At 45.1% G+C, this 21,306-nt stretch overlaps 1 protein-coding gene across 1 annotated transcript; it reads left to right on the top strand.

Annotated features, from left to right (window-relative positions):
• Window positions 1-852: 852 nt before the first annotated feature.
• JHBP-1 (take-out-like carrier protein) lies at window positions 853-6,377 on the top strand. Its single transcript, XM_031989941.2, has 6 exons — window positions 853-1,022; window positions 2,189-2,287; window positions 3,915-4,065; window positions 4,301-4,434; window positions 4,512-4,661; window positions 5,961-6,377. Exons 1-6 carry the CDS (start codon window positions 953-955, stop codon window positions 6,113-6,115), a joined length of 759 nt encoding a protein of 252 aa, XP_031845801.1. The 5' UTR covers window positions 853-952; the 3' UTR covers window positions 6,116-6,377.
• The last annotated feature ends 14,929 nt before the right edge of the window (window positions 6,378-21,306 follow it).

Below are 21,306 nucleotides of genomic sequence, written 5' to 3'. Positions count from 1 at the left end.
AACAAAATCGTGCTCCACCGGCAAAACACGCAAAAACTCGCTTCGCTATTCACTCGATTATTGCCGGTGCTACTTCATTTTCGAGTCGCTCGGTTGACAATGTAGACAGCGCGTTCGGATGCAAATCCCTCTGCAGCGTTTAACACGGCAACGAAGAAACCTCGCATTTAATCAACGACGATGCAAATTTATAATCTCAGGTTCACGCGTGCAAGGTGGCCAGCAAAAAAAGCTTGGCGTTTCTTAGAAGCCGGGGTAAAAAAGATGACAAATGGTCGCGTTTCAGGGAAGAATTTTTCAGTGATCCACGTGTGGTCTTGATCTACAAAGGCCCCGGTCGTCCCTAAGCACCGGTCGGTTTCGCGCGGAAACAAGAAAAACGAGAAATCCGGAGACAAATGGGGAAAGGCGGGAGGGGAGGCGGTGGGAAAGAGACGAAACTGCGAAACGCTTTTACTTTCGAAGCGAAGGTGGCAGGGTGGCGAATAAAAAGGAGCGAGAGCCGCGCTCCTATGTCCGAGCTCTCGGCTCGCCGAAAAAAATCACGAGAAAAAGCTCGCGGACGGGGTTCGGAGGAGTGCGTTCGGGATTCGGAATGTAAAGCGCGGGAAAAGGTGACTTCTCGTGGAGGTAACCGACGTGAATGAAGACACGTCCGTCGGCGACAAAAAAAAGTTTTCCATCGTCCGCCCGGGTCGGCCGGGTGAATCATGCCCGCGGCTGACCTCTCGCTTAGCATATATTGTTCCACGGTTTTTTCGTTTTCGCATAATCCTGCTTGAAGAGGCACGCGTGTACCGAGACCAGAGCGACGATGGTGGGGCGGTCGTGCTGCTTAAATAGACTGCATCAATGACCGTTTCTTCCAGTTCACATTCAGCTGTCCGAAGTAATTTCGTCCTCGAAAACGCGACTGTCTCGTGAACCTGTAGGTCAACCGAACCGATCCGACATGAGGACCGTAGCTCTTCCCTTATTGGCAATCGCCGCTGTCATTTCTGCCACCGCTGGAATCGAGTTGCGTGAGTATTTTCGATTTCTTTGTTCGATGATCGTCGGCGATCGGGTTCGTTCGAAAGTGAGTCGTTCGGGTAGCTCTCTCGATTAACAGTGGAATCGGGGATGTGCGAAGATGTTTACGGTTAAATATTCTATAATAATTCGCGCATTACAGTAAAGATTGCAGTTGTTCGACACGCTTGCGAAATCCGAGTTGGAAGAGCAGTGAAATTTATATAATAACTCTTACTTTCGTACAATGCAAGTTCCTCGTCGGGAATACACGGAATATTTCCCTGTACAATCCATATTGTCGAAATGCCAATTAATTATATCAAAGTTTCTAACACTATAACAACCGAGCAGTCAAATTGACATTTTCGAATTCGTCTATAGAGACTAAAACTGCAGCTATCGAGACTTCAATCGACTTACGATTCAATTTGTCATTAATCCAATTTCTTCAGTAATTTCGAAGCATCCGTTAGCTTTTCAATAATTCCAAAAGAACAATTCACGAATGGGTCACTCGGACCTCGGTAGTTCCAGCGTTAAACAGAAATCCACTGAAAAGTCGGGCTGCACCGGTGCACTTCGCAGCCGTCGAACGGTGCGCGGCGCCCAGTTTGTTGTCAAACAAAATTCCTCGGCCCACGCGTTGCGCAAGGAGCAAGAAAAAACGCGGCTCGTTACCCATGAACGAGCACGTTGGAAGTTTGGTCCGAGGGTCTCATTATCCGCACGCTTTTCGACGGTTCAATGGAACGCGGAGAAAGGTGGGGACGGGCGTGAAAGGTGAACCGAGCCGGGCGGCGCCATTACGGGCCCTTTAAAATCCTTTTTTGGGCCGCGCTCGATCGATTTACTTACGTGGCAAGCCTCGCGGCGCGTCATTAAGGTCAATGTCAACGGCGAAAAATGGCACGCGAGTGAAAATGGACGGCTGCACGCGTTTCCATCCGCGCTCGCCGCTCGACAAAAGCCATTAGACCGCGGCCACGGAAAGAGAAAGTCAATACCGAGCTTCACACAGTTCGGCGCCGCGGCCGCTGCAGCCGCACTTTATCGGATCCGCGCTGCAACGCAGCCGGATTACGTAAGAGCGCGGCCCGCGACGTTTGTCTTTTCTCTCGCTTTCTTATTTCTCTTCTCTCCCTGTCTCACCACGTTTTCCTCGCGGCTGTTTCAGCGAGCAGCTTCAGGCCGTGCAACAGGACGCTGCCGGACCCCGAATATTACGACTGCATCGCGAAATCGGCGAGGGATGCTGTGGTCTCGTTGGCCGGAGGTAAGCGTCGTCATTTTGTATTTCTATTATGAAGAGGTTCGACGGAATGCCAGTGTCAACATGTTCTTAACACGCTGGAAGCAGCGACGGTTGAATTGGCTGTTTGAAGTTTCCCCGTAGGAACGCTAAGTGAATTGAGATTTCGTTGATTTGTAATTCGCCGTGCGTGTTAAACGGTTTCTTTACTCGTTTTCGAGAGAAGTATTCAGAGGCTTTTCCAGAGTTTTGATAGGAGAATTCAAGTACGGGTCATTTTGACCTATCTGGTGGTTGTTGTGTTAAAGATATGAGCAATGAGTAGAAGACTCGCGTTTCGAACAGATTGGAATTCTGTGGAGTATGTAGATTTTTATCTTTCCGAAGGAAAATGAGAAATGGTAAGGTGAACCGCTACGCGAATGTTGGAAGATTTTTAGAAAGCAATGCGAGACGAAATGTCGGCGTGATCGCGTGTCTATAAACTTAACAGTCGGCATTAGTATTATTCGCCTCGTTAAACTGTTACATAACCATTCCACCTGCCCTTTCCCGGCTTACGCTGCTGCGATTTTCATTGAGAAACGAGAATTTCATCTACTCGCCGCCGCGGTGCACTTTGCGCCGCTTTCTGCCGCTTAGTACCTTAATCCCGTGATCCTACATATTGTCAAAGCACTGGTCGATAGTTCACGTTAATTTCTATGATCTTCCGAGCATCGCAGTACCCTCTCTGTCATTAGTTTCATTGAAATAAGGTGTTCCGAGGGAAAGCGAAGAGAAACTTCTTTTACTAGTAAACGGATGATACCTTTCCACTCAATTAGCTACGATGTGACTACACCGCAATTTTCTGCAGATTACAAAGTGACGTACTGTACTATTAAGTCGTAACTACCAGTTTCTTTTCATTTTCCTGTAAGTACCCAGGCACTCGGTATAAACCTTTCAATCGATTAGAAAACACGAGTCCTGAATAATTAGATCGAAAATAAGAACACGCGAATGAAATTGATGAATAATGAATTGCCACTTTTTTCGATCCGCGAGATTTTCCAGGTTCCCCGCGAGGATTTTCCGACTCGCTTCGCTATCTTCGCGTTTCGGTTTTCCGCGAGGATTGCGACGCACTTTTCCGCCGATTTCACCGGAGCAATGCGTTTCCTCGAAACGGGCGTTAGGTTTCACCGACATAATTGCTCGTGGCAATTCGCAGAGGTTCTCCTTGACTCAAAGCTGGCCATGCGCGTCCCTTCGCTTTCCGTGGCACCGAGAAAAATCACCGAACCACGTGCAGAACGCGAACGCGTCTTGGTGCGGCGTGTGCGACACGTGACAGAGCGTCCGGTGTATCCACCTTCTGCCATGAACGTTGACCCTGCCGCGTACGAATGCCTGAGAAAGCCGATCAGGAAGAATTAACCGTGGCCCAGCTGATGCTGGATCTCTCTAGATTCTTAGTAACGCTTACAGACAACTAAATCATTTAGCTCCTGTTGCATTCACTTGCTTTTCACATTAAGTCAATAGCAGAGAACAGTCTGTTCCTCGTGAACGCACCGCCACCTTGTTAAAAATGATTGTGCATGAATATAAGATTCTATTAAATTACAATCGATAGAACTGTTTTGTAATTTTTCGTTTCTCCCAGGACTGAAGAGCTTCAAGATCCTGCCAATCGAACCGCTATCCGTGGACTCTGTGAAAATTGGCGAGTCGCAAGGGTCGGTCTCGCTGAGGCAAGAATACCGTAACATCAAACTGTACGGACTGACAAAGAACTTGGAAATAAACAATTACCAGTGAGTATGCAAATTCGTTTCTTTCCCAGTAATCGGCAGGAAGAATCGAATCATTTGAACAGGTCGTGAAAATTATCATTTGAATGCAACTTTGGTTACCTAAGATACAATTAATCGTGACGTGATTGAATTAACTAACTCGCGCGGAATGAAAATACCTCTATCTGTAATATTTATTGCGCCTAGAGTGACAGGGAAATTGTTACCGGGAAATGAGAGCTCTTTGTTTTTCCAGCATCGACTGGGACAAATGTTTGCTGACGTCGGACGCACATAATCCGCAGGTGGACTTTGTCGCCGATTATAAAATCGATGGGAAGATATTGTTACTTCCTGTAAGAGGATCAGGAAAATCGAACATCACCATGTGTAAATATTTGTTCGCACGTAGTCGGATGGCTGTATGTTTGAATCTATTGTTAATCGTCTTGTTACAATGTTTCTAGATGACTTGAAGACGACCAATAATATCTACTGTGAAAAGTACGAGAAGAACGGAGTCCCTTATCTCAGGGTAACGAAATACAATGTGAAATTCACCACGCCTAAGGTAACGCTCCAGTTTGACAATCTTTTCAATGGCGACACACTTTTGGGTACGTAAGTTTTTTATGTTTAACCCTTTGCACTCCATAGGCGCCTCTCAGTCGCCAATTGATTTTACACAGCAACATTATAAAGTTTGATATTTAATATTACACTTTGTACAATGCATCGACATGTGAAATATTAAAATAAAACAGCCTCTCTCTTTAATTTATGTACGATGCCACGTTAAGTCAGTTTGAAAGAATGTCGTTGGTATTTCATTAAAAAATGTTGAGTGCTTCTAATGAAAAACTTGTGGAGTGCAAAGGGTTAATATATTCTAAGTAATATAAGTGACAGAAGCTTCCCCTGTTCCTCACTACCGTGATACTAGCGAGAAACATTCTACAATTCGTTGAAATCTCTTTTCACGTGATGCAAGTGGTCTCACCACTCATTGAAATCACCCAGCGGTCGTACACCGATGGTAAAAATGATTAAAAATGCGTAACAACTTCGTTAAAAGAAATTAAATACTTCCCTATTTGTCTTAGAATATTTATTGAATTCATTGAAAGAGGTAGTGGGAAGAGATTTTAATTACAATTTAACTTTTATTATTTACTCCGGAGAAAAATTACAGAAAATTTACTGACGCCATCTACGGCAAAATAACCAAGCTATTAGCCAACCAATGTCATACTTCCATTGCTAGATGGCGCCACAATGTTCGTTAAAAGGTCATATAAGAAAGTTTAATTATAAATTGAATTGTATCTAAATTAAAATTTCTGATGTCAGTTTAGGAACTAATGAACAGATTTTAATACCAAAAGAAAGTAAGTCACGTACAATGTACAGTTTTTAAATTTGAATTTAAAAATGTAACTTGAATAGCATTTTTAAATATTGTATCGCCATGTAGCGTAGAAAACAGGGAATTATTCGGCGAGTAGCTTGGGCGTTTCGCCGTAGATGGCGCCACCGGTTTAATGGAATAATTTTTTTAAATCTTTTCAAACGAGATCCCAGCGCCATCTCGAGATATAAATCTATACTGATTGGCTAGTAGCTTGGACAGTTTGCCACCGATGGCAGCACATTTTGTCTAATTTTTTCCAATTAAATTAGAAATTAAATATCAATTCATAAAGTTGCAACTAAAGACTTTCGATACGCAAGATTAATTCAGAAAAATCTATTAATCGATCTAACAGCATCAAAAGACATATGTAGTTGCAATTGATTTAAATATTGACACAAATAAAGTCCAAGGTCCTCCCTGTATTCATTTCCTCACCTTTACATGACTGATCTTTTTTATAGTCTGACGGCTTTTTCTATAAACCAGTCGTTTCTTTTTCCAGGCGAGCAAATGAACCGTTTCATCAACGAGAATTCCGATTTGCTGTTCAAAGAACTTCAATCGCCGTACGAGGAAACGTTCGGCCTTGTCTTCGCGAAAGTAGCGAACGAATTTTTCAGTCGCGTGCCATTCAACAAGATCTTTCCGCAAACGTAAATCGCCACGCATGGACGCCGCGTTCTCACGTTTAAATAATAACACACGTACCCCACTACAACAGAACCTGCGCGATAGTTCCGAACATGCCAAAAATTTGTATATACGTTTCCATAGAAGTATTACTCGCAACTCGAAATTCTGCTGACCGAACAATGCTCCCGTCGTTTTGTATTTTTCTGTACATTCGTCACTTTGATGCAGCCAGGTCCGATCCGTCTGTGTGCGAAGGTTAAATAAAAATACTATTATTTTGACATAACTCTCCAGGATACTTTTAATGACTTTAACCCTATGCGGACGACATTCCGACGAGAATGTTCATATTTCGAAGACAGAGTCACAAAAAGGCGATTTAACCCTTTGAACTCCGTAGGCTCCAATATTGCACCAGGAATAATATTAGACATTTTAATGAATCTTAAAGAAACTACCCTAAAAATATTAGATTTTTCACACATCTAAATTTTGCACTAAGAAGCAAAATGAAAGATCTATAAAAATGAAGGTACTATAAAAATGAGTTGCCGTTGCTGATAGATTACAAAACCATCTGGAGTGCTAAGGGTTAATTACTCGAATAGCAAGAGATCAGCGCGTAGTTTTCTTCTATTCTAACAATTACACAATTGATATATAATTTAACGTCATCTGCCGAAGGTTTCGTACATTCCAAAGAATCCTCCTCCGCAAAGGGTTAATATCTCGGTAAACTATTACCCAAAAGACAAATTGGAGTCGCTCTCGTAACGGTTTCAGCAAGAGCGAATCAATTGCGCATGCAAAACGCTGCACAGTTTAAATCACCCGTTACCTTCTGCACGTAGGAAGTAACTGGGGCAACAACTAAACCAACTAGCAACTATGTAGCTACACTGTAAACTCGAAGTTCCAACTACCAAGGATCACTTGCAGTCGGTGTTAATCAAGCAGTGGTCTTCAGCGTTCCTAAGCGTCCATTCCAAACAAAGTTTAATTAGAAAACAGCACCGCGCAGCAGACTTCTCGAACGTTCCACCGGGTGTACCATAATTCCTCTTCCAGCTCCACCCCGGGTCGAATTAAGAATTCAATTTACATTCGAAACACCGAGCGTTCTGTTTCAGCGGAGCGGTTACGATGTACTCAGCTCGGCAAAGGTTGATCTTACGACGTGAGGGTCGGGGGGAGGGGGGTGACGACGAGGTATCCAGCAGTTTTCATTTTCCCTCGATGAGGATTTATGATGGGCTCGCGTCGGGGAGCATTTTATCGGTGTTGCTCGCCGGTTGCGCGCCACCCGCGGCGCGAGGCGATGCCTAAAAACGCGACGCGGCGAACGTGGAAAGATAGGGTGGCGAAAAAAGCGGTCGCTGCCAAAAAAAGGCACGAACGGGAAAACCTGGGCCACGGATACGCTCGTTAGCGATTCGACGTCGGAATTGCTCAATTTGCAGTTGAGAACAGCCTGGACCTACATACGTTTTTGTCGCTCGAAACGAAATGTATCGCTTCATCGGCCATGGAGGTCCGACGCGTTTAAGACTTCGTTGCAATCATATTTGAGGGAACTCTCGATAATACCGATAAATCGTACGATATTATATAATAATGCTGACAACGATACCTAACAGTGATAAATCTTCATCCGCGAAAAGGCTTGACCTAGAGCGAACGTTGAACATTAGTCTTCATTAGCGCGAGAGCGTCTAGAAATTGATCGTTAATCGGCCGATCGCTCGGCGAAGGTGTCCCATCGGCAACCACCTGTTCAGTTGCCATTCAGGCGTCGTCTAAACAGCTTCTCGGAGCGATCCACTTGATTACGGGCTATTACCGGGGGCAATCGAGAGAAAGGAACGCGGTTTCGATTTTTCTTGCCGGTCGCCGGGACGGGGCACGTGGATTGCGATAAAAAGGTGAGAAAGTACGCGGGCAGCCTTCGCTCCGCGAAATTTCGCCGGGACAACTGTCCGGGCATACCGAAACCACACCGTAACGCGTGGAAGGGGCCAAGCTGGAGAGGCATCCGACGTTACGGACAAAACGTCCGTCGCGGCGACGTGATCGCGCATACGAATCGCCGGTTTACTTAAGTTCCACGGGGTGCAACTTCGCTGGGACCCGCTTCGACGATTATGTCATCAATCTCGGCTTCGTACACACGGGAAACATGAAGTCGCACAGCAAAAGGAACTGCCGCGATTTCAAGCGAGGAACGCGGTCTGGAGTCTGACCGTTTTTGCTTGATTATTGAAGATTGGAGAGAAGTTTACTCTCATCCCATGGAGTTACCGAGGATCAACAGTTCATTCTATTACAGAGATTATCGATAAGCTAAGCCCTTTGCACTCGAGTGGCGTCACCACTTGATTTCATGCGTGAAACTATAAAATCTGATATTTGATGTTGAACTTTATTATATGAAATATTCGAGTAAAATAACTTTGTTCCTCAAGGTACTTGTGATTTCCTTTCGAGTGAGCTTCAAGGAATTCGCTTCGTCAAAAGATGTTCGCTTCTAGTGAGAAACTTAATAGTGGAAGGGGTTAATCTTTAGAGACAAATGAACCCTACCCTAAAGTTAGACCTAGTCTCAAAGCTTCAGTGCTACCTCTCTCGTTTCCTTTATTTCACTCTTCAATGTATTATTTGATTCTGATAGCGATTAATATTACTTAATATTATTAACAACTAGCAGGTATTACCTTCACCATTAATAACACTGCGAACAGACAGCGTCTTCCAGTTGCCAGATACCAGGAACGTTTCAAAGGCTGTTAGAAACCATACCGACGTCGGCGAGCGATCCATTTCTCTTCGACTTCCGTCAGCCGAGTCAGGGAACGGTTGTCCCTCGTCGCCAGACACTCCAGGAACGCGTGGAGTCTGTCTAGGAGGTAGCACGCACGCGTTCCGGGAGTTGTCGCTTTCTAGCGTCGCTCGGAGCACCGTCTAACCCGAGGAATGAGAGACGGCCTTGCGAAAGGCAAATCTCCGCGGCCGTGCGCGCAGACAACCGGATACAGGTCCGTGGGCAGCCTTCCCGCGACGTTCGCGTCGGAAAACACCTGCGTTTCGACGGCCTAGAGCACAGGACAATCCTTTACGTCGGCGACCTTCCGCGAACCGTTGCGAAAGAGTACCCGCGTAACCGGTCACCGAGATGCATAGGATGCTTCTTCGATTCTTTCATTCTTCTCATTATACATCCCAAGCATTGTCTCGGGAGATGATGCAGGACATTTGTCACACGTCCAGGGAACGCGCTCGATAGGTTAGGTTAGGGTGGTGCCGGATACCGCGTAGTGCAACTGCACTTGCTCGGAGAGACTGGTTGCTAAGTCTTTTTGATGACTGAGGTTAGGCTCTCGAGATATTCGGTTGTCGAGCAGCTAGGGTTCTTGGTGTCGTTCGAGTTAAAGGTTTCAAAATAGATCTATCGTGAATACTATGTACCAACCTTCTACCTCTAACTTGAAACCAAAAGGTACCATCCAAAGGCATCAGCTACAATTATCTGAACAGCTACTCATATCATTTGAACTAGGCTTCAAAATTCTAATTAAACAGATCTATCATGAATACTATGTACCGACCTTCGAAACTCTACAAATAGCTACCTCTAACCTGAAACCAAAGGGTACCATTCAAAGACAATACGTCAGCTACTTTTATCTGAACAGCTACTCATATCATTTGAACTAGGCTTCAAAATTCTAATTAAACAGATCTATCACGAATACTGTGTACCAACCTTCAAAACTCTACAAACTACCCTTACACCAAAGGTACCATCTAAATGCAAGATCAGCTACTACAATCATCATAGCCCGCAGCTCCAGGCCCAGTGGCTAATCACAACATCATAAATCAATTTAAACATCCACATCCCACCGGTGTCATCTCGCTTCGCCTTCGAGCTGCTAATGAACTCGTCGCGGCCAGGTGACGATCAGTCGTCAACACCAGTCCCCTGCGAGACGGGCGTAGGGTACAACAGGCGGGCAACGTGGACAACGATCGAAACGACCGATCCATGGACCCGTGTCGATATTACGAACAGTTTCGCGGCATCAAGGCCGCCTCCTTACCCGAGATCTTGTCTCACGATGACTCACGCCTAGGCTCCTGCCTCCTGCCCTCGCCGGTCGGCCGGCTGGCTCCGTTCTTTCTGCCTTCCTTCCTCGCCGTGTTCCCTGTACCGAGTCACAGCTCGGAAATCGACGGGTAAATAGAGGCCGATCCGGCCGGGAAAAAGTGAGAGCGGCTTGCCGAGCTTACACGTTTAACATAGTTTATAGACACATCGTGCCGCCCCGCTCGCGACCGCCGTAGATCCGAGCTGCTCGATCGATTATGAAACCGAGAGGCACGGGACCGGAGGAAAGCCCCGTGGAATCGGATAGACGGAATCGTTCGTTGTGACAGCACAGAGGGACACGTAGATCTGGATTCGAGAGCGAGTGATTGATGATAGGGGATCTACGGACAGTTACCGAACAGTTTACTGAAGATTAATAATCAATGTCTGCGGATTCTTTAGTGGGAGTTCCAATAGCAATTAGGATCTTGAATCAGTGTATTGAGCAACGTGATCTTATTACTGCTCGATGTTTATTTTTTGATACGTCGATTCAATCGAATCGGTTTGCTATAGTTCACTTATCTATGATTTGAAAAGATTTCTGTATTATAATGCTGTTTAATGCGAGGACATTCAGCTAAATGAACATGCAGTAATGCGATTCAAACAAATGATTACTTTTTGGATTTGGGTATTTTGCTCTATGAAATCGTACCTATTAACCTATTAACCCTTTGAACTCTGCAGGCTCCAATATTGCACCAGTTATAATATTAAATATTTTAATGAATCTTAAAGAAACTACCCTAAAATTATTAGATTTTCCGCACATCCAAATTTTATACGAAGGAATGTTATAGCATTTCTCATTTTCGCTGGGAATACTATAAAAATTAGTTGCAATTGCTGATAGATTACAAAACAACCTGGAGTGCTAAGGGTTAAATCAACCCTTAGTATGAGTATTTTTACCTCTCGGTAAAAAATGGTACCAGTATAAATTCATTCACAAATTAACACTAGCTTCTTCATAATGATTTGCGAATGAATTTACACCGGTGCCATTTTTTACCGAGAGGTAAAAATACTCATACTAAGGATTGATTTAACCCTTAGTAGTCTAGGTTGTTTTGTAATCTATCAACCACTGCAACTAATTTCTATAGTATTCCTTTTTTTAATTAAAAAATGGTACCAGTGTAAATTCATTCGCAAATCATTATGAAGAAGCTAGTGTTAATTTGTGAATGAATTTTCATTGGTACCATTTTTTTCTGAGAGGTGCAGTGTACTAGAATTTTCCATATTCTGGCGGTGGATGTAGGCTAGGGCGGTTTTCGAGGAATCCTTCAAGAAAAAATCACCGAGAAACACCAGGTTGCCGGCGGTCAAGTTATCCCGAGCCGCCAAACCGCACAGCGTCTCGCCTCATTTGTCGCAATGCGCTAGGGGTCGCGGTTATAATGGCACTCGACTCGGAACACCGGGGGGACTTAAAGCGAGTGCCAATTATCGCTCCTCCGTCCTGACGAACGTTTCTCTCCCTCCCTCTTCTTTTTTCTTCCCTCCGACCGCCCCGGGTTGCTCCTTTTATTTCGATTTAACGGCAGCCTAAAGCTAGGTGTCCATTTGAGAGAACCGTCGCGCGAGCTACCCCCGACAGCATTTCGCAGGAACGGATATCGTGTTCGGAAACACTGGAATTGCCAAACTCATCGCTGCGTTTAAACGGTTCCGTCGCTCAAACTGTCAAAAAACGATCCACTAACTTGCTCGCTGGCCGATTCCCTTAATAATCAGAGCGAGATTCACACCGCGACTTCCCGTTGTTTTAAAACATCCTTACCTAACTCTTTTAATTACCGACGACCTTAACATTAATATCTTTAACGTTTACTTTCATTTCTCGTCTTATTGCAGCGACGTATAAATTTAACACTCATTCCTCTCGAAAAGGGAGGACCATTGCCAAAATACCCTCGAGGGCCATTTCTCGACATAAACTACATCATACAGTCTCTCATTCAAAACCAGATTTTTATACCTCTCTCTCCTTGTCAAATAGGCGCGTACCATGCAGAATTAACACTCATTTCTCTCGAAAACGGAGGACCATTGTCAAAAAAGCCTCAAGTGCCATTTCTAGATATACACCACATCATGCACAGGGTCTCATTCAAAACGCGATTTTTCTATGTGTTTCTCACCTTGTCAAATAGGCGTGTACCATGCAGAATTAACACTCATTCCTCTCGAAAACGGAGGACCATTGCCAAAGAAGCTTCGAGGGCCATTTTTAGACATAAATTACATCGTGTACAGTGTCTCATTAAAAAACAGATGTTTGTATCTGTCTCTCACCTTGTCAAATAGACGTGTACCATGCAAAATTAACATTCATTTCTCTCGAAATCGAAGGACCACTGTCAAAAAAGCCTGGAGGGCCATTTCTAGATACACACTACATCATGCACAGTGTCTCATTCAAAACGAGATTTTTATATCTGCCCCTCTGTTTGTCAAATGGGCGCGTACCCTAAGGAGCGAAGGTAGCTCGGCGCAGCCTCGTGTATCCATTAATCCAGAGCGGAATGCGAAAAGTCACGGTCCGGGAAAAGGGGAGGCGGCGGTCTCTCTTAAAATACCCCGGCAAGAGGGGGCGAGGGGGCCCGTAATTGAAGGGCACCGATCGCAAGAAAAACACCGGCTGCAACGGTGACCGTTCCTCTCCGCCTCTTTCCCTTAACGATCCACCGATCGTTAGGCGCTCGGAAAAACCGCGTCGCGGACCCTCCGCCGCGATTTCCCAGCGGCGCGGAGATCGTGTTCCACGATACGAGGCACGAACCGTCGGGTTACGCCGATCTGAAAGAGATCCGTGCGCCGAGCAACGATTTTTTGCGCGCAGCTCGCGCGTGGCTCCGAGTGATCTCTTGATTCGAACGCGCCGCTCGCCGCCGCGCCGTGTATTCAACGGTTTTTGCGCCCGGTTCTAGGGAAGCCGGGAGCGTGTAGCCTGCCGCCAGGTAATGAGCATCTTCCTACTGATCCGCTTTGCCGGCTTCCGCGAGAGCTTTCAGCCAGCGAACGCTGTTCTTGCTGCGACCCGCTTCGGAAACGCCACTTCCGAGTTCCAGTTGCTCGCGTTCGCCGAGGCAACCGACGTCTTTGGTTCTTGGAGTGCTCCGTGCTCGAGCTGGAGAATTTTCGAATTTTTTCCCCGGCAGAAATGGATGTTAGGGGTAAAGTAGGTTGTGGTAGGATGTTTAACACTGGACGGACGTTTATTATAAAGTTTATCCCATCGTGCCTAGAAAACGTGTTATATATCGCGAAAATTGCAGAAACTAGATTGCTGCGCGTATTCGCACTGTTCAAAATATACTCGAACTGTTAAGTAATGTTTGAAACGTTCAATACCCATCAGATTGACCGTGAACCTAGTGTTAAACTTGAAATTTTAATTGAATATTTCAAGCTGTTATCTTTAGATCCTTGAATCCTGGGCTTTCGCGTGTTGAACGCTTTGACTAATTAGAAAACATGTGTATCAAGAACATGTAGCTGCAATTTGAAACATTCTGTGAGATAAGGATGAAACTTTAATGGAATATTTCAAGTTTCATCCTTATCTCACAGAATATTTCAAATTGCAGCTTGTTCTTCGATACACATGTTTTCTAATTAGTCAAAGTGTTCAACACGCGAAAGCCCAGGATTCAAGGATCTAAAGATAACAGCTGACAAAACGAACAAAGGCATCCTTTGACCTACTTCACCTCTATTTTCGGTTTGAAATGAATATTTGCTCTAATCGATCCGAAGGCACGAGAGCCGCGAGGGAGACGGAGGAAGAGAGGGAGAGAAGGAACGGCAGCAGCCGTGACACCGGCATCCAGTTTAATTTCGCAACTCGGACGAGCTCTCCGGATATTTCGGAAGTGACCTTCGGTCAGCGCGAGCGCCGGCAACGAGCAAACAACCGGCGAACGAGGCTCGTCGCGACCGGTTGACCCGCGCGAATACGCCTTAAGCCATATACGGGCCGGCCACGGTGGCGCTAATAGGAAGTGTATCCTTGCCAGGTGATCCGTTCTCGGCCTCCGGAGGTGATCCCGCTGAAAAAAATCGTGCCATCTAGGGGAGTCCTAAGGACCCTCTCCGTTTCCCCTCCGACGGGGCTACGGGTTCACAGTGTCCTCCAACCAGGTCGAAAGAATCGCGAGCGATTCTTAAAATTAGTCACGCGGCCAGCGCCGCGCGAAGGACGGCTTCGATGACTCGTACTTACGCGACCGGCTGTTCCGACTGACACACTCTTCTCGCCGGAACTATCGGCTGCATCGCGCTATTAGCGACTCGATCGCTAGGATGCCGCGGTTCAAGTCGATTGTTGTGGTACTTTGATTTCAAATTTTTAGGGAATAAATCAGATTCTCCGCAGCGATCGAAGGATTTGGTGACTTCGTTTATCTAGGTCAGAAAGTTCTATTCATAGGTTTCGAATATGTTCATTTCAGAAGTCGTTAATTTCGATTTTTGACTCAATTCTGTGGGAATGGATGTATTTGAGTGTGAATAGATATATTGATGAGTGATGAATGTGTACAATAGATGAATGATGCGACTGTGTGTGAGGGTGTTTTGAATGAATGTTCAAAGTATTGGAATATCCTAGATTATATTGATCTTCTCTATATGTTAATAATGTTCGTTTTTCATGAATCTAGAATATTCCAAATACATGCGAAGTTGCATGGTAATGAAAGAATGTTCTAGGAAGTGTGAGTGAGACAAGAGTACTGAGTATATAAATAGAGTGTGCGTTGTTTGATTTAGTTAGTGTTTTATTGTGAGTTGTTGAGAAACAATTATACTGTTTCTAATGAAATTCTCTTTCTTTTCGATTTTCGCTGTGAATCAAGTGATGTTTCTTATTACGTTATTATTGATAGATTGCAGAAGATCGACATTAAACCTGAGATTAATAATAATATTCGTTAATAAATAACAAGAGGTCCGGACAGCGAAGGCAATCAACCCCGATAAAGCGTCGGAAGGTCAGCGGGAAGGTTATCAAAGCTGCAAAGGAAAAATCGTAGAATCAAGGAAATAGGCGGCGCGCGCATTAATATTAATCAGACGCATTAATATTAACCAGGACAATGATAGCGCGCGGAGAAACAGATTAGTCATTATCGCTCGTGTTCCTCGTTATCTGTACAGCGGGACGGCGCCGCGAGGAGGTGACAAAAAAAATTTGTTATTCGAGCGCGGCGCACATGCAATTCGATGAGATTTCTTTACTCCGCGGCCGATGGTGAACCAGTCCGCTCGGAATCGTTAGGTGGACACGGGTTGTCCTTACATAGGTGTCCCGAGCACAGTCCGGGCCTCCGCCTCGGTAACTGGCCACTTCGTTGGGTGTTCGCACCCACAGATCTCCTAGCCGCACTATTTATATCGATCCCCGATCACCTGGCACTCTTTTTTTCCCCCGCGGTCGGCCGTATTAGGCGGCGGCCGGCGGCGTGTCGCGCTAATTTCAAATCGACGCGCTCGAACGCGCGCAAATTGAGATCTATCTGTTCCAGAATTCGCGAAATTGCCGGCGCTGCGATTATGAATCACTAGGGTAGAGGACTGGTATACTATGATCGTAAGTTCGACCGATTAGAGGCCACTTTAGCACGTGCCACGGTGTTACGTCGTAACGACGTGTTTCAAAATGTTATATTCGGTTCCCGGCGAAATGCGAACTATATTGACACTTAGGCAACCGTATGAGAACGTCCATGACTACAACTTCTTTTATTATCTTCAATTGAATTTATTTAACTGGTTTTATCAAGAACTTCGTTTTATAAAAGGAAGAAAGATATTTGACAAAGTACGAATAACTCGAATTCAAGGCTTACTAAATAACAGAAGAAAAAATGAACAAAAAAGGCAATGCGTTGCTGAGGGAAAAGTGGGAGATCTCACCGTTCGCTTGGCTAAGTGTTAAGAAACATCATTGTTCGAGGAGACCGTTAGACAGAAATTATACTTTCCGAAGTAAAAAAAAGTATCACCTTGGCAATTTCGGAATTTTCCATTTATTTTGTGAAAACTTCAGGTAGATCACAGGATTACATCCCTTATTACTGTTTACCCTAGCCGATACCTGAGATAGAAGACCACTGAAGTCCAGCCAGGAATATTCTTTTTCGACACTCAGTTCTTGTAAATTCATCGAGCAGTAAGCACCGAACGAACGCTCGCACGACACTGTACCAAAATACTAAGTTTAATGTTAAATTTTATTTTTAAAATTAAGCGTGGACTGATTTGCACCAATCCTAAATATTCGAGTGCCATTAATATACCGCTCGAAGCGTACAGATAATTAACTTTGAAATTTAAAGTTCAAAAATCACTGTGCGCGTTGAACACGCGGTGTACGATGGAAAGGCTAGTGTTATATGTTTCTCGCGAAGAAAGAATTGGCTAATAGAATTTTGAAGAAAATAAAGATAAGGATCAGTTTAGGAACAGTGAGAGGCGAGGTGCGCGTAAATCTCTAGGCGTTAAATGTAGTGTTTATTTGTCCGTGGTTGATCAACATTCGAGAGGTTTCATTATTGCGACAGTGTAATAAAGGCCGTTCATTTTTCGTGCAGATCGCGCTGGAAAGAACTTGCTCCAGTTTACGAAATTACCTACAATTTCAAGTAAACTCAAGGGAAGAGAGTAAGGCGAGGAGGGCGCGAGGCGCGACGAGCCACCCGTGGCAAACGCCCCGCGACGTTGAAAAACTTGTTTGCAAACAGGATCGCACGGTCTGTTGGCCGGCGACCATTGACGTTTTTACTTTGTCGTTGATTTGTTACCGGCGCGGCGACAAGTGGAGACGCGGAGACCGGTCCCCGTAGCCTCGTGACACCTCGGCCGCGGCCTGAAAGAAGATATTAACACTAGAACTACCGTACCAGTCATTTTGGCTGGTTTCGGTTTTCTCGTTTTTCAGCAATTGATACCTTAAAAGCTTTGAATACTCAAAATGAGCTTGAAAATTAATAGTTTCACTTGAATTCTATAACAGATATCCAAAAAAACTTTTCTCGTTTTCCAGCAATTGATACCTTAAAAGCTTTGAATACTCGAAATGAGTTCGAAAATAAATAGTTTCACTTGAATTCTATAACATTTAACTGAGAAAGCTAAAAATAATCTATTGTTACAATTTTTATACGGATTCCACATGAAGCATAATAAATGCTAAATAGTTCTAGTGTTAACGCCTTGCGGACCGGCTAATGTTCAGAGAACTGAATTGTACGAATGGGAATTGAAATGATGTAACTGACTGGTTTGTTTGTTATTTAGCGCTCTAACTATGAGAATCTAATCTCGCCGACATGTCGACATCCGTCCGCAAAGGGTTAAGGGCGTGCGACCCCCGGGAAACGTGGGAAACGATGTCCTTACGATTCAGAATAAATCTACCGAGCGCATTTAACCCTTAACGGGGCAATGCCGCCGTATAAGCGTAAAGTAATTGTTTCCGTAGACTTTGGGGAAATCAAGATGGCGGCTAGGTCGCTAACGGTTCAACCACGTGACCTCCGCCATTTTGGAAGGTTCGAACGGAGCTTCGAGTAGATGAAATGTTTATATTTGGAACACTAGGTCGCGAATAATTGATTTAATTGTTTAGACAGCTAGAGATCGGTACGTCTTCCTCTTCTTCTATTATTTAACCCTTTACTCGGAAGTTTTCCACTGGAAAGATTTGAACCTTTTCTGATAAAGATATTCTGTGAAACTAACTCGAAGAGACATATGTATTGAGGAACAATGCTATTTTATTTCAATATTTCTCAAATTGATGCGCTATACGGAGTATAATATTAAATATGAAATTTTATAATTTTACGAGCGCAAAGGGTTAAGCAATCTATAATTCAGCTTCATCCGCTGAAGGTTTCGTGTACCTCAAAGAATCTGCGTGCGCGAAGGGTTAAAGGTCTGCCAGTTTTCAAGAATAATAGGATGCAAGGGATCGAATGTTTCGTCTTGCGAAGTTCACGTCGCGGTCGGCCATGTTGGATCCCAATGGGCACGAGTCCGTTCTCTAGCCCCGCGGAGATGAACGGAAGATACCGGGTCGCCGGCTGACGAGACGTCGCCGGCATTCTATAGGCTCGGCCCGTTCCGGGTTTGAAAATAATCGAGCACAGTCGCACGAACTTTCGACCTGCGGCGTATGCGGGACCGCGCCAAAAGGAGAACGACGAAAAGGAGTGCAAAGTGCGACTTCGCATACCCGGCCCGGCCGGCGAGCAGCGTGCCGGAAGTGCCTCGAGAGTCCTTTTGCTTCGGGCGTGCAAATGTCGACGGGGCAGACGATGAATGCGGATCCGATTTCCCGGCCGAACGAGTCGATTATCGGACCGGGCAGAAATGTCATCGCGCACGTAATGTCCGCGCTCGATTCCGGATAAAACGCGGTCTTATATTTCTTCCTCGAACCTTTGCTCTGTGATCCGTATTGCTTTAACATTGGATTCCCATAAAATTCAAATGCAGTTGAATACACTCCTGAATTATTTCCCTCTTGGTCGTCTTTGAAACGAATGTACATCTTTAGATAATTTCCTTGTTAATTCCTGATGAGAGACATCGAACACCGAAGGCAAACAATGAAGCAACGAAAAATTTCAAAGAGATTAACCCCTTGCGAGATGAGATGTTTCGAAGACTAAGTCACAAAGAAATGATTTAATTACTTGAATAGCAAGAGATCAGCACGTAGTTTCCTTTCGTTCTAACAATTATACAATTGATATATAATTTAACTTCATCTGTTGAAGGTTTTGTACATTTCAAAGAATCCTCGTCCGCAAATGGTTAATATCTCGCTTGGTAATACCCAAAAGACAAATTGGAATCGCTCTCGTAACAGTTTCAGCAAGAGCAAATCAATCAAGTCACCAACGAATGATTCAATCATTCAAACAGCAAGAGATCAGCACGTACTTTCCGGTTTTTCTATTATTTAAGCAATTGGTATATAATTTAGTTTCTGCTGAATGTTTCGTATACTTCAAAGAATCTTCGTCCGCAAAGGGTTAAAGCAAGAACCCTAAAGTCTTGTACCCACTGTAATCAGCTGCACAATCGAATGCCGATCGACCAACGAGTCCCAAAGACCAAGCAAGATTAGACTTCTACAGTCTTAGAGCGTTCCCGACGATGCTCCGCGATCGACGCAAGGATTGACACGTTTCCTGCTGACAGGTGCGCACTCGTCGGAGGCGCCGCAGCCTCGCGCGCCTCGGCCGATCGTTGTTCTCGAAGGAAAAACGAAAAGAAGGCTCGGCTGACCCTCGCGGGAACTAATTCTAGGCAAGATTACGGCGTCAGGTGAGCCGTCGGCCGGCTTAATACGGCGCGACACGAGGACTGCGTGTCCCGAAATGGCGTGGCCAAGGTTCCTCACTTCCGCGTGTCCCTTCCTTCTTTCTTTTTCCAGCGGGCGCGCGGCTGTGTGCGCCGGTGTGCGCGCGCCTGATTTTTTCCCCGTTCCTTTTTATTCCTCCGGTCTCGATGCGCCGCGTTTCTCGCGTTCTCGCGATGCGCGGACCTTCGACTGCCATATACGAGCTGCTGCCGGCGCCAACACGACGAAGACACGTCCGTCCGCCGCCCGTGTCATCGTTGTCGCGATGACGATTAAGCTCGATTTAATCCCGTCCCGTCTCGGCCGGCCGTGCCGCACTGAAATAGACCGGCGAACTTTAATCCCCTGTTTACGCGCTCGTGTGGGACCCGTCCGCGGCCGGCCCTCTCTTTCTCTTTCACTGCCGCTCGGGCCCGCGGCCCCGTGAGCTGATCGTCGAAGACGTTTCCGCTGATTTCCAGGTTAATTGATTTTTCAGCGAGCTCGCGGCAAGGACGCTCGAGGCCGACTCTGCTCGGCGAACTGCGGATTATTGTCGAGCCTGCTTCGGCGGTCTTGAGAAGCCGATGAGTCTGACTTTTTTTGGGTACCTCGTGACTCTTGGCGATTTCCTTTGAAACAAGTTGATCTGGAGTCAATGCGGTTAAGTTTAGATGAATTGAGAGAATCAACGTTTCGGCTTCTGAAATTTTTGTAGGATATATTCGGGAGTTATGGGAGAAAGTGATTTTTGATCTGAGGAACGAAGAAACGAGTGAATCTTTGAAGCAGCGAGAAGAATATTTATTCTAGTAAAATTTAGAATAATCAGAGGATATTAGTAGAATAGAGGAACTGAATTGTTATTTATATATCAACCCTTAGCACTCCAGGTTGTTTTGTAATCTATCAGCAACTGCAACTAACTTTTATAGCATTCCTAGCGAAAATGAGAAATACTATTTCTTCGATCTTTTATTTTCCTTCTTAGTAGAAAATTTGGATGGAAAATCTAATAATTCTAGGGTAGTTTCTTTAAGATTCAATAAAATATTTAATGTTATAACTGGTGCAATATTGGAGCCTACAGAGTTCAAAGAGTTAAGGTTTCCAGATTATTCGATTTTATTACAATTGGTACCTTCGAGTTTAGCGCTTTCAAACATCGTTTTCACAATGTGTTAAATGCTTTCTACGATGATCAACCATTGCCAACAATTTGTACCATCCGGTGTGCCTCTTAATTACAAACCTCAAGTCGACCGACGATTACAAACTGTAAATCGGACTACATTTCGCCCGAGTTTCTCGAATCGACGCGTCCACGAGGAACGTAACAAAGGCAGCCGAGTGTACGCGAGTAAACGAGCAAGTGCGATATAAATTCTAATGATTGGCAAACGTGAGACTGTCTCGGGCCGCGATCCGATCGCTGAGAACGTCGGGAGCGTCGGTAAAAATTGATTTCCACCGCACGTCCGTTCCCTATCGTGTTTGTTAATTAACCGTGCGCGATACCAGCGATTAGTTAGCATGCGCTCGCGCGGACCGCGGCTGCCGTGCTACGCTCGTGATTGACGTCGATGATGTATGCGGCGGCAGAGCGAGGCGCGGACAACCACAGCTACCAGATCCCATTCCGGACGATATTTATTCCGGCGATAATAAATACGATCACGTGTCCGAGCAACGCCGCGGAGG

This window comes from Nomia melanderi, chromosome 1 (genome assembly GCF_051020985.1).
Source record: "Nomia melanderi isolate GNS246 chromosome 1, iyNomMela1, whole genome shotgun sequence".
Lineage (NCBI taxonomy): Eukaryota > Metazoa > Arthropoda > Insecta > Hymenoptera > Halictidae > Nomia > Nomia melanderi.
The sequence above is the reverse complement of the archived record's forward strand: the minus strand, read 5'-3'. Positions and strand labels throughout refer to the sequence as shown.

Bases quoted from the DNA above. Each gene is read 5' to 3' on its own strand.
- JHBP-1 (XM_031989941.2), top strand. From the start codon at position 953: ATGAGGACCGTAGCTCTTCCCTTATTGGCAATCGCCGCTGTCATTTCT. The intron at 1,023-2,188 runs GTGAGTATTTTC...CGGCTGTTTCAG, and splicing joins CACCGCTGGAATCGAGTTGC to CGAGCAGCTTCAGGCCGTGC. The intron at 2,288-3,914 runs GTAAGCGTCGTC...CGTTTCTCCCAG, and splicing joins TGTGGTCTCGTTGGCCGGAG to GACTGAAGAGCTTCAAGATC.